The following is a 13,733-nucleotide window of genomic DNA, read 5'->3' on the forward strand; positions in this document are numbered from 1 at the left end:
CCACACATAACAAAATGTGGAAAAGTGGAAGTGAATACTTTCCGAATGCACTGTACATTATAAATGTATAAGTATGCGTGCCCTACCGCATGGCACATTAGGAGGTAACCAGGAAATGGGCACACACCCCTCCTAGGGTTGGACAGCTTATGATTAGTTACTTTTGAAGCTCCTGCCCTGTACTCTGCCTGTCAATGACATGTATTTAAATCTATACTCTACATTTAGTCAGTGACTAGTGTCAGTGCTGGGTATAGGCAGGGCTGGTTAGTGTGACCACATCTCTGATGCTATTAATATCCTTGCAGATGTAGCGCTCCAGAGGGAGAGGCTCCCATCAGAACACAGCTGCCCCACAGAGAGCACTCCTGCCTTGGCTGGCCTGGCCAGCTAAGCCCCCTGGTCCTCACGTGTTTGGGAGAGTAGGGACTGATGGTATTGAGTACATAGTGGCAGAGAGTAGGATGGAGAAGACCGAGTGTAGAGGGGGAAGCAGAGGAGAGAGGGATGGAGGAAATAGAGAGTAAAGGAGAGGCAAGAGAGAGAGAGAGAGACTGGGGCGCTTTTATACAATTAGTCTAATTCTGATATTTTTTTTAACTAATTGGTCTTTTGACCAAACAGATCAGCTCTGAAAAAGATTGGATATGAAAAGATCTGATGTGATTGGTCAAAAGAGGTGTGTAGGTCAGTGAGGTGTGTAGGTCAGTGAGGTGTGTAGCTCAGTGAGGTGTGTAGCTCAGTGAGGTGTGTAGCTCAGTGAGGTGTGTAGGTCAGTGAGGTGTGTACGTCTGTGAGGTGTGTAGGTCAGTGAGGTGTGTAGGTCAGTGAGGTGTGTAGGTCAGTGAGGTGTGTAGCTCAGTGAGGTGTGTAGGTCAGTGAGGTGTGTAGGTCAGTGAGGTGTGTAGGTCAGTGAGGTGTGTAGGTCAGTGAGGTGTGTAGGTCAGTGAGGTGTGTAGGTCAGTGAGGTGTGTAGCTCAGTGAGGTGTGTAGGTCAGTGAGGTGTGTAGGTCAGTGAGGTGTGTAGGTCAGTGAGGTGTGTAGGTCAGTGAGGTGTGTAGCTCAGTGAGGTGTGTAGGTCAGTGAGGTGTGTACGTCTGTGGTGTGTTCAGTGTTGGCAGTGTGTGTTTCACTAGGTAACCCAGAGACCAACCCACCTAGTCACTTCAACAACTACAACAGCTCTCTCTCTCTCTCTCTCTCTCTCTCTCTCTCTCTCTCTCTCTCTCTTTCTGCTTGTCACTGTCAGTGAGCTCTTGTCTGCTCTCTCTCTCCCCCTCCCTCCTTCCTCTCTCTCTCTCCCCCTCCCTCCCTCCCTCCCTCCCGCCTCAACCTCTGTTTTACTAAGAGCTCCCAGTCTTTCCTCTCTCAGACAAGGCTTCCTCTAGTATTGTCCGGTCTTCTCTACCTCCTTCTTTCCCTCTTTCTTTTGGTTGTAGGATGTTACTCTGGCGACTCTTTGGTTTGATGGGCTTCCTAACGCTTTGCAAAGGTAAGACTCCTTTTTCTGTGACCTCAGTGGTGTGTGTGTGTTGAGCTAGTTGTGTGAGGTCTCCTCTCTATCCCCCTAACCCAGGTCTAACCCAGGTCTAACCCAGGTCTAACCCAGGTCTAACCCAGGTCTAACCCAGGTCTAACCCAGGTCTAACCCAGGTCTAACCCAGGTCTAACCCAGGTCTAACCCAGGTCTAACCCAGGTCTAACCCAGGTCTAACCCAGGACACATGCTTAGAAAAAAGGGTTCCAAAATGGTTCTTCAGCTGTCCCCATAGGATAACCCTTTTTGGTTTCAGGTGGAACCCCTTTTTGGTTCCATGTAGATCTCTTTTGGGTTCAATGTAGAACCCTCTCTGGAAAGGCTTCTACATGAAACTCAAAAAGGATTCTACTTGGAATCAAAAAGGATTCTTCAAAGGGTTCTCCTATGGGGACAGCCAAAGAACCCTTTTTGGTTCTACATAGCACCTTTTTTCTAAGAGTGTAGTTTACAGAGAGAGATAGAGAAAGAGTGACATTTGTTGTTTTCTGTCTCATATCTGTTAGCAGACATGTCTCTAAACTCCTTCCAGAACAGACATGTCTCTACACTCCCTCCAGAACAGACATGTCTCTACACTCCCTCCAGAACAGACATGTCTCTACACTCCCTCCAGAACAGACATGTCTCTAAACTCCCTCCAGAACAGACATGTCTCTAAACTCCTTCCAGAACAGACATGTCTCTACACTCCCTCCTGAACAGACGTGTCTCTACACTCCCTCCCTCCAGAACAGACATGTCTCTACACTCCCTCCAGAACAGACGTGTCTCTAAACTCCTTCCAGAACAGACATGTCTCTACACTCCCTCCAGAACAGACATGTCTCTACACTCCCTCCAGAACAGACATGTCTCTACACTCCCTCCAGAACAGACATGTCTCTAAACTCCCTCCAGAACAGACATGTCTCTACACTCCCTCCAGAACAGACATGTCTCTACACTCCCTCCAGAACAGACATGTCTCTACACTCCCTCCAGAACAGACATGTCTCTACACTCCCTCCAGAACAGACATGTCTCTAAACTCCCTCCAGAACAGACATGTCTCTAAACTCCTTCCAGAACAGACATGTCTCTACACTCCCTCCAGAACAGACGTGTCTCTACACTCCCTCCCTCCAGAACAGACATGTCTCTAAACTCCCTCCAGAACAGACATGTCTCTACACCCCCTCCAGAACAGACATGTCTCTACACTCCCTCCAGAACAGACATGTCTCTACACTCCCTCCAGAACAGACATGTCTCTACACTCCCTCCAGAACAGACATGTCTCTAAACTCCCTCCAGAACAGACATGTCTCTAAACTCCCTCCAGAACAGACATGTCTCTACACCCCCTCCAGAACAGACATGTCTCTACACTCCCTCCAGAACAGACATGTCTCTACACTCCCTCCAGAACAGACATGTCTCTACACTCCCTCCAGAACAGACATGTCTCTACACTCCCTCCAGAACAGACATGTCTCTACACTCCTTCCAGAACAGACATGTCTCTAAACTCCTTCCAGAACAGACATGTCTCTAAACTCCTTCCAGAACAGACATGTCTCTACACTCCTTCCAGAACAGACATGTCTCTACACTCCTTCCAGAACAGACATGTCTCTACACTCCCTCCAGAACAGACATGTCTCTACACTCCCTCCAGAACAGACATGTCTCTACACTCCCTCCAGAACAGACATGTCTCTACACTCCCTCCAGAACAGACATGTCTCTACACTCCCTCCAGAACAGACATGTCTCTACACTCCCTCCAGAACAGACATGTCTCTACACTCCCTCCAGAACAGACATGTCTCTACACTCCCTCCTGAACAGACATGTCTCTACACTCCCTCCAGAACAGACATGTCTCTACACTCCCTCCAGAACAGACATGTCTCTACACTCCTTCCAGAACAGACATGTCTCTACACTCCCTCCAGAACAGACATGTCTTTCAAAAACTCCCTCCAGAACAGACATGTCTCTACACTCCCTCCAAAACAGACGTCTCTACACTCCCTCCAGAACAGACATGTCTCTAAACTCCCTCCAGAACAGACATGTCTCTACACTCCCTCCAGAACAGACATGTCTCTACACTCCCTCCAGAACAGACATGTCTCTACACTCCCTCCAGAACAGACATGTCTCTAAACTCCCTCCAGAACAGACATGTCTCTAAACTCCTTCCAGAACAGACATGTCTCTACACTCCCTCCAGAACAGACATGTCTCTACACTCCCTCCAGAACAGACATGTCTCTAAACTCCCTCCAGAACAGACATGTCTATAAACTCCTTCCAGAACAGACATGTCTCTAAACTCCCTCCAGAACAGACATGTCTCTACACTCCTTCCAGAACAGACATGTCTCTAAACTCCCTCCAGAACAGATTCAAATAACTGCCATTTATGTTCCTCCTCTTCCCCAAAAATCCCTAAGTGGAGGAATTAGAGTGTGCGGTGTGTGTGCGGTGTGTGTGTGTGTGTGTGTGTGTGTGTGTGTGTGTGTGTGTGTGTGTCCGCCCCCACAGACAGAGGGGCCAGAGGTAAAATAACAGCCTGGAACTTCCCTATCTGCTCCAGTTCTGTCTTTGAGAGCAGAGAGGAGAGGATGATTGTGGAGAATGAGATGTGGGGCCACAGACCCCTGCTCCACCCCTCTGTGTGATAGACACCCATTACCACTAATTATGTCTTGCATATTGGAGGAGGCGGGAGGAAGCTGTGACGGGATGAGCTGCTTTTTTATAGCAATATGATCCAATTGAGAGCAACAGCAGAGGATCACAGAGCATGGATCAATGCTAAAGTCGTGAGACATGACGCTGAACGCTAGCCTACATGCTAACACCAGTGGTGTATAGTACCTAAGTAAAAATACTTTAAGGCCAGGCACCACAGGCCAAAATTGTGATTTTGCTTCCATCTGTCCATTTTCAGATTTTGGGATATTTTGCAACTATAACTTTCATAAAATGTACAAATAAATCGGCAATAATGTATATAAATACTTTACTTGTATCATTTTATCCCAACCCCGTCAACTACACCTTCCATAAATGTCATTCTTGATAGCATGTTTCATGTAGAACTTCAACCGCTATTTTTAAAACCTTTTATGTTGAATCATATATCATTCAAACGCTTGTTTTCCGGAGCATATCGTTAGCTAGTCCATACATGGCTATTTCCTTTGTAGAAATAGTGCTTCGTGCTCAAAAATGTGTCATTTCCTGACATCTAATTGGTTACTGGCATTTAAAGGCCCTTTCCGGCAACCTGATTGGTTAAAATGCCTCATGAGCCACTTCCCTGTTTGAGAATATCTCCTGCGAAGAATCAATGTAAAGAGAGACAAAATGATAAAATCTCGAAGAATATACCTACAGTATGTGAATAAAAATAGGCGATCTCAGTTAGCCAATGCGAGAAAAGCAGTGAATGAAAGAAACAATGTGCCTGATCCGCCTATCGAGGCAGTACAGGTAGAGGAGGAATGGTAGGTAGCCCACAGCTGCGCGTTGAGACGCAAATTAGTTGAGATGAAGATGACAACTAGCAGCGATCAACCAGACAGCCAACAGTGGCTTTTATGCCACATGTCTCAAATAAACTAACTTGTACATTAATTGATTTGCTCTAAGTGTCTAAAGACTGAACTGAAAATCACCATAGACTTCACCAACCAGTGATTCTGTAATTCTGTCATAATAGAATGTGCAGACTGTGAAGGTGATCGCATTTCAGAGGAGTGTTTACATTTCCGTCAGGCTGCAGGAGTGCTCCAGGGGAGATGTGGCATTTGATATAAATGTGAGGATGGTTCTTCTAGCCCACGGACTTGGTTATGCAGCTCTAAAGAAAATAAGCAAAGTCCTAGGGATTCCTTCCTTGCTTCTCAGCTCATATCAGAGACATGACAGGAGAATGACAGGTAAATAAAAAGGGAGAGTAGCCCATTATTGTCAGGTGACTTGCTGTGTATACCTGTGGCTTGCGAAAGTATTCACCCCACTTGGCATTTTTCCTATTTTGTTGCCTTACAACCTGGAATTAAAATACATTTTGGGGGGTATCATTTGCTTTACACAACATGCCTACCACTATGAATATGCAAAATATTTTTTATAGTGAAACAAACAGGAAATAAGACAAAAAACAGAAACCCCCCCCCCCCCCCCCATAAAAGATTGCTGGGGTACGGTAATCTTTAAGTCATACCACAGATTCTCAATTGGATTGAGGTCTGGGCTTTGACTAGGCCATTCCAAGACATTTAAATGTTTCCCCTTAAACCACTCAAGTGTTGCTTTAGCAGTATGCTTAGGGTCATTGTCCTGCTGGAAGGTGAACCTCCATCCCAGTCACTGCGGGGATGTGGTTCTCGGGGTGATGAGAGGTGTTGGGTTTGCACCAGACATAGCATTTTCCTTGATGGCCAAAAAGCTCAATTTTAGTCTCATCTGACCAGAGTACCTTCTTCCATATATTTGGGGAGTCTCCCACATGGTTTTTCGCGAACACCAAATGTGTTTGCTTATTTTCTTCTTTAATTAAGCAATGGCTTTTTTCTGACCACTCTTCCTTAAAGCCCAGCTTGGTAGAGTGTACGGCTTAAAGTGGTCCTATTAACAGATACTCCAATCTCCGCTGTGGAGCTTTGCAGCTCCTTCAGGGTTATCTTTAGTCTCTTTGTTGCCTCTTTGATTAACCAGTTAACACTCTTCACTCTCCATCTCTACCACAGGCACAACCTGCAGTACTACTTATTTCACTTATTTCACAACCTGCAGATAGCCCGGTTAGCCAATGTGCGGGAGCACTGGTTGGTCGGGCCAATTGAGGTAGTATGTACATGAATGTATAGTTAAAGTGACTATGCATATATGATAAACAGAGAGTAGCATCAGCGTAAAAGAGGGGTTGGTTGGGGGGGGGCTTATGGCTTGGGGTAAAAGCTGTTGAGAAGCCTTTTTGTCCTAGACTTGGCACTCCGGTACCGCTTGCCATGCGGTAGTAGAGAGAACAGTCTGTGACTGGGGTGGCTGGGGTCTTTGACAATTTGTAGGGCCTTCCTCTGACACCGCCTGGTGTAGAGGTCCTGGATGACAGGCAGCTTAGCCCCAGTGATGTACTGGGCCGTACGCACTACCCTCCGTAGTGCCTTGCGGTCGGAGGCCGAGTAATTGCCGTACCAGGCAGTGATGCAACCAGTCAGGATGCTCTCGATGTTGCAGCTGTAGAACATTTTGAGGATCTCAGGACCCATGCCAAATCTTTTTAGTTTCCTGAGGGGGAATAGGCTTTGTCGTGCCCTCTTCACAACTGTCTTGGTGTGTTTGAACCATTCTGGTTTGTAGTTGATTTGGACACCAAGGAACTTGAAGCTCTCTACATGCCCCACTACAGCCCTGTCGATGAGAATGGGGGCGTGCTCGGTCCTCCTTTTCCTGTAGTCCACAATCATCTCCTTAGTCTTGGTGACGTTGAGGGATAGGTTGTTATTCTGGTACCACTCGGCCAGGTCTCTGACATCCTCCCTATAGGCTGTCTCGTCGTGGTCGGGGATCATGCCTACCACCGTTGTGTCGTCTGCAAACTTAATGATGGTGTTGGAGTCGTGCCTGGCCATGCAGTCGTGGGTGAACAGGGAGTACAGGATGGGACTGAGCACACACCCCTGGGGAGCTCCAGTGTTGAGGATCAGCGTGGCAGATGTGTTGCTACCTACCCTCACCACCTGGGGGCGGGCCGTGTGCTATTCAATGTGTTTCTATGATCAAATTCAACATTTTCTTAAAATATATTTTTTTCAATTTTGGGGGGATACCTAAAGGGGTCCTAAAATTCAAAATCAAATAACTTAACCCCCACGTCTTAAATTCCATAAAGAGACTCTCCCTGGCCATGCAGTATGGAGAGTTTCACAGTAGAACAAAGGAACTTCTACTACATCACAGAATTTGAGAACTGAGTGTGTAAACGGTCGGTGGAAAAGCCAGCCACGACCCGGTCCATTTTGTTTCATGTTTGTGACCTCACGAAGGACAGGAAACACACATAACAATATCTCTGAATGGGCACATTTCTCAATTATGGTGTTTGCATGTCCGTCTGCTGGAGAGTTAATCCGAGTCTCTCTCTCTTTCTGTTCTCTCTCTTTCTGTAAATGAGAACTTGTTCTCAACTAGCCTACCTGGTTAAATAAAGGTGAAATAAAATAAATAAAATACCCTGAAAATCAAAGTATTTTGAGGTTAGAATGGATACTTCAGAGTACCATTCAGAAATTATCTCATAGAATAGATGTTTCGGCGGTTGTCGGTATTCGCATCCCAGGTTTACATCATTTCTAGCTACAGACTAATAATTAGTATCTAAGATTTGCTCTTATTCTGTAGGGATCGATAGTCTCAGAGTTGAACCATTTCCAGCCTTGCAGCCAATGCTCCACGTGTTATGGTTTTCTAATCTTGGTACTTAAACCTGTACCACCTCAGCTTACACCAAGCTCACGCTGTGGGTTTGCTTAGTCTGTAGAGGATTTCCTCAGGAGGGGGTTTTCCTCTTAAGGAGGGGGATTTCCTCAGGAGGGGGTTTTATTCGTAACAATAGAAAAGGGCTGTTCCATGATGCCAGATCATGTCTGTGCTCACGGGGGCGTGGCCGCTGACTAGTTAAACTTTAAAGGGAAAACAATTATCTCACATTAAAGGGTTAACATCACATCATTTCACATAGTTTCATCTTTACTCATTCATTTTAACCAAGAATTAGATGCAAACACCATAACTGAGAAATGTACACATTCAGAGATATAGTTATGTGTGTTTCCTGTCCTTCGTGAGGTCACCAAATGAAACACACTCAACATAACTGTCCCTTAAGTGTCCATGGACCATTCCCACATTCTCACACGTGGACATATAGTTTCATTCTCCCATTTTGGGGATTTAGGAGTTCAGCCACGTGAAATCCTTTGTTCACTCTGAAGTCCCTCTCTCTGCATGGCCACGGGAAGAGAGTCTCCACCAGGAATTTAGGACCTGAGATAACAGAACCTGGGTGTAGGAGAGGGTGAGAAGCCACGATCTATACCCAGAAAGGGCCACGTCATGACAATGCTCTCGATTGTGCATCTGTAAAGGTTTGTGAGTGTTTTAGATGACAAGCCACATATGTTCAGCATCCTGAGGTTGAGGAGGGGTGGAGTTAGAGTATTCACCAGCTGCCTGATCATGTTTAAATGCAAAATGAAAGAAGAAGTTGGGGTTCACAGTAAGAGCAGAGAATGACCTGACTCTGACCTAGGGCTAGCAGCGTATCAATAAACACACAGCAGAGGAGGCTGGTGAGAGGAGACATAGGAGGAGAGCACAGGCTCATAGTAATGGCTGGGATGGAATAAATGGAACGGTATCAAACACAAACATATAGAAATCACTTTCCATGAATTACATTACAGCCATTACAATGAGCCTGTCCTCCTATAGCTCCTCCAACCAGCCTCCTCTGACACACACACCCCTCCTCCTCCCCCTTCTCTCCCCAGGCCAGGATAGTGGTGTAGGTGCACTGTGTGATGACTTCACAGACCTGGACTTCCATGAGTGCTTCCTCGGGACCACCCTGAACATTAAGCTGCTGCTCTACACCAAGTAGGTTAGAAAGAGAGAGAGAGTGTGTGTGTGTAAGCAGTTGGATAAAAAGTAATGATATTTTCTGAATAAAGTCTTCTTCTCCCTCCTTCAGGTATAACCTACGCTGCGGCAGAGAGTTGAACCACCACCAGCTGTCCTCCCAGCCACTCTTCAACCTCTCCCTGCCCACGGCTTTCGTCATCCACGGCTACCGGCCCACCAGGGCTCCTCCGTTCTGGGTGGACCACGTCGTCCAGCTGCTGTCTGAGCAGGAGGACATGAACGTCCTGGTAGTGGACTGGAACAGAGGAGCTGCTAACCTCAACTACTTCACTGCTGTGACCAACACACGACAGGCTGCCAACAACCTCACAGGCTTCATACTCAACATGCAGGTGTGTGGCTGGGGGGACGGGGGGGATGGTGGGGGTAGGGCGGGATTGTGGAGTGTTGCTCATTTGCTGTGAATCTTCAGTTGTTCTATGAGTCTTGGGTCAATGTTGCTAAATGTTCACTGTGTGTGTGTGTGTATGTGTGTGTGTGTGTGTGTGTGTGTGTGTGTGTGTGTGTGTGTGTGTGTGTGTGTGTGTGTGTGTGTGTGTGTGTGTGTGTGTAGGCAGAGGGAGCGCCTCTGAGTTCGGTCCACCTGATCGGGTCGAGTCTGGGAGCTCACCTGGCTGGGTTCGTAGGAGCAAACCTGAAGGGCAAGATCGGCCGCATCACAGGTAGGATAAGAGAGTCTGTGCCCTTTGAAGCTATTATTTGATTAATTCATTAATACATGTATTAAATAATGTATCCATTAATTGATGTATTAAGTGGTTAATTAATTGATCCATTCATTAATTGGATCATTAATTGATTAATTGTTGTCCAGGTCTGGACCCAGCAGGGCCCATGTTCACTGGAAGGACACCTGAGGAGAGACTAGACCCTTCAGACGCCATGTTTGTAGACGTACTACACACTGACATAAACTGTAAGTACTGACATGCTGTGTGTGTGCGTGGCGAGGGATTCTCTAGATGTTTGTTTTTGTCTTCCTATTTGTTCGTGCAGCGTTTGGTCTCAGAGGTCAACATGGCCATATTGACTACTACGCCAATGGAGGATCTGACCAGCCAGGCTGCCCCAAGACCATCTTCTCGGGTGAGTCTCTCGCACACACACACACACACACACGTAATAACACTTTAATAACTCAACGCTTCTCTCTTTTGTAGGGAAGTCATATTTCATGTGTGACCACCAGCGCTCTGTGTTCCTGTACATGTGTGCTCTCAACCAAACCTGCAGCCTCACAGCCTACCCCTGCTCCTCCTACAGTGACTTCCTGGACGGCCAGTGCCTGCAGTGTGAGGCTTTTAAGCCCGCACCCTGCCCTATGCTAGGTGAGGACAGCCTTCCCACTGGTCAACCCAGAATCTCACTGAATCCATAAACAAGGGAAGAGATGCTTGTCAACAAATCACCGATCAAGTGGTTTGGTTGCCATACCAACAGTCCTAAAGTTGTATCCATGGTTACCGCCCCAGGTTATGACATCAGCAGGTGGAGGGATATTCTGCTGCGATTGGGTCAGACCAAGGTATACTTCACCACCACTGCCACGTTGCCCTATAAAAGTAAGTTCAACACCCCTGACTATCAGTGATTAACATACGCTACATTACCAAAAGTGTGTGGACAACTGCTTGTCGAATATCTCACTCCAAAATCATGGGCATTAATATAGAGTTGGTTGCCCCTTTGCTGCTATAATCATGAAAAACAACCCCAGACCATTATTCCTCCTCCACCAAACTTTACAGTAGTCACTATGCATTCGGGCAGGTAGCGTTCTCCTGGCATCGGCCAAACCCAGATTCGTCCGTCGGACTACCAGACGGTGAAAATTGATTCATCATTCCAGAGAACGCGTTTCCACTGCTCCAGAGTCCCAATAGCGGCGAGCTTTACACCACTCCAGCCAACGCTTGCCATTGCACATGGTGATCTTAGGCTTGTGTGCGGCTGCTTGGCCATGGAAACCCATTTCATGAATCTCCCGACAAACAGTTATTGTGCTGACGTTGCTTCCAGAGGCAGTTTGGAACTTGGTAGTGAGTGTTGCAATCGAGGACAGACGATTTTTACGCACTACGTGCTTCCCGTTCTGTGAGCTTGTGTAGCCTACCACTTCGCGAATGAGCCGTTGTTGGTCCTAGACGTTTCCACTTCACAATAACATCACTTACAGTTGACCGGGGCAACTCTAACAGGGCAGAAATTTGACAAACTGACTTGTTGAAAAGGTGGCATCCTATGACGGTGCCATGTTGAATGTCACTGAGCTCTTCAGTAAGGCCATTCTACTGCCAATGTTTGTCTATGGAGATTGCATGGCTGTGTGCTCGATGTTATACACCTGTCAGCAGCGAGTGTGGCTGGAATAGCCAAATCCACTCATTTGAAGGGGTGTCTACATACTTTTGTATACATAGTGAACATAATGCTTCTGAAGCAGTGAGTTCTTAAAGATGAATTGTGTGTGACACGCTGTGCATGTGTGTGTGTGTATATATTTATAGAGGTCAGCTACAGGGTGGACATGGTGACATGGAACCGGTACCCGCGCTGGGGAGTCCTCATCCTCAGACTCCACAGTGGCAGGAACTACACTGAGGCACGCATTGACCGGTCAGTCTCACACGCACACACACATTTGTGGCAGTAAGACCTCTATCTATCTATCCCTCTCTCTCCTCTCCAGTAAGCTGTTCAGGTTTGAGCAGTACACCTCCACCCGTCTGTTGGTCCAGTTTGATGAGGACCTTCAGCCCATCCAGAAGATATCCCTCAGCATTGCTACCAGAAACGTGATAGGCCCTCGCTACAAAATACGACTAATCCGCATCCGCCTCACCCCCCTGGAGCAACCCGACAGGTGAGAGACCACCACACACCTGAGTTACACACTTTCCCCCCTCTTTTCTGCATTCCCCATTTACTCCCTCCTCCTTTCTCTAACTCTCCCTTTCTTTCCTCCCTCCAGGCCGCTGATGTGTCGCTATGACATCATCATGGAGGAGAATATTGAGGTGGCGTTCCGCCCTCTGCCCTGCGACCCTCGTCTCTGAGCCACCACCAGAGGGCACTCTCCTCACACCCAGGGCCTCCAGGGTCTCCCCAGCCACACACCCAGGGCCTCCAGGGTCTCCCCAGCCTCACACCCAGGGCCTCCAGGGCCTCCCCAGCCACACACCCAGATGAACCACAAGGGGCAGACAGTTGACATCGTTGCCCCACACTGCTTCTGCCTCAGCCGTTGTATAGTCTAGCCAGGCTGCAGGATCACATGCTTTGGCATAGACGGTGAAGACTAGGTGGAGCCAACACCATGTTTCTTACAGCTCTCTAGTTCTATGAGATCTGATTACAGTGTGGATTAGGGGTCATCTTGGATGGAAAACACAACAGAACACTGGTGGACCATACAGAGATAACTGAAGAGCTGAATAATGATGTTGCTGATCAGGAGGGTTGTTGGAAGTGTTCCCTCTCTCTTTCACTGCGCCTTATGAAGGTTGGTGGTGTTGCTATGACAATTCTGTATTTTAATGCAGTCAGAGGGCATTCATAACCTGCTATAACCAGTCATATGATGTTGTAACTCTTCGGTGTAGCTCCTGGTTTGTGTCAGTGTCTTGTCCATGTGTATTGCAGCGCTGACATAACTGAGCAGCTAAAAAAACTTGAAACAATGAAACTATTAAAAGTGGAAATGTTTTTATAAACGATATTTAAAAAAATCAAGGTACTGTGGTGTAATCTTATTTTTGTAAAGACTACGTGATTCTACCTGCATTGTTCGAAATAAATCCACCATGTGTTTCACTGTGATCTGACTGGATTTTCTCCCACATCGCCTCTGCTCTTGTGGGGTTAAAGGTTAAGGCCTGTCTCTGTTTGCTACTGTGGGGTTAAAGGTTAAGGCCTGCCTCTGTTTGCTACTGTGGGGTTAAAGGTTAAGGCCTGTCTCTGTTTGCTACTGTGGGGTTAAAGGTTAAGGCCTGCCTCTGTTTGCTACTGTGGGGTTAAAGGTTAAGGCCTGTCTCTGTTTGCTACTGTGGGGTTAAAGGTTAAGGCCTGTCTCTGTTTGCTACTGTGGGGTTAAAGGTTAAGGCCTGCCTCTGTTTGCTACTGTGGGGTTAAAGGTTAAGGCCTGCCTCTGTTTGCTACTGTGGGGTTAAAGGTTAAGGCCTGTCTCTGTTTGCTACTGTGGGGTTAAAGGTTAAGGCCTGCCTCTGTTTGCTACTGTGGGGTTAAAGGTTAAGGCCTGCCTCTGTTTGCTACTGTGGGGTTAAAGGTTAAGGCCTGTCTCTGTTTGCTACTGTGGGGTTAAAGGTTAAGGCCTGCCTCTGTTTGCTACTGTGGGGTTAAAGGTTAAGGCCTGCCTCTGTTTGCTACTGTGGGGTTAAAGGTTAAGGCCTGCCTCTGTTTGCTACTGTGGGGTTAAAGGTTAAGGCCTGCCTCTGTTTGCTACTGTGGGGTTAAAGGTTAAGGCCTGCCT

The 13,733-nt window shown here is 47.1% G+C and overlaps 1 protein-coding gene across 1 annotated transcript; it reads left to right on the forward strand.

Moving 5' to 3' along the window:
• The first annotated feature begins 1,375 nt into the window (after positions 1 to 1,375).
• LOC115195447 (lipase member H-like) lies at positions 1,376 to 13,063 on the forward strand. Its single transcript, XM_029755291.1, has 11 exons — positions 1,376 to 1,492; positions 9,094 to 9,199; positions 9,294 to 9,576; positions 9,798 to 9,906; positions 10,059 to 10,160; positions 10,241 to 10,330; positions 10,405 to 10,572; positions 10,717 to 10,806; positions 11,752 to 11,860; positions 11,934 to 12,107; positions 12,216 to 13,063. Exons 1-11 carry the CDS (start codon positions 1,441 to 1,443, stop codon positions 12,298 to 12,300), a joined length of 1,368 nt encoding a protein of 455 aa, XP_029611151.1. The 5' UTR covers positions 1,376 to 1,440; the 3' UTR covers positions 12,301 to 13,063.
• Positions 13,064 to 13,733: the final 670 nt, after the last annotated feature.

Source organism: Salmo trutta, chromosome 6 (genome assembly GCF_901001165.1).
Source record: "Salmo trutta chromosome 6, fSalTru1.1, whole genome shotgun sequence".
Classification (NCBI taxonomy): Eukaryota; Metazoa; Chordata; class Actinopteri; order Salmoniformes; family Salmonidae; genus Salmo; species Salmo trutta.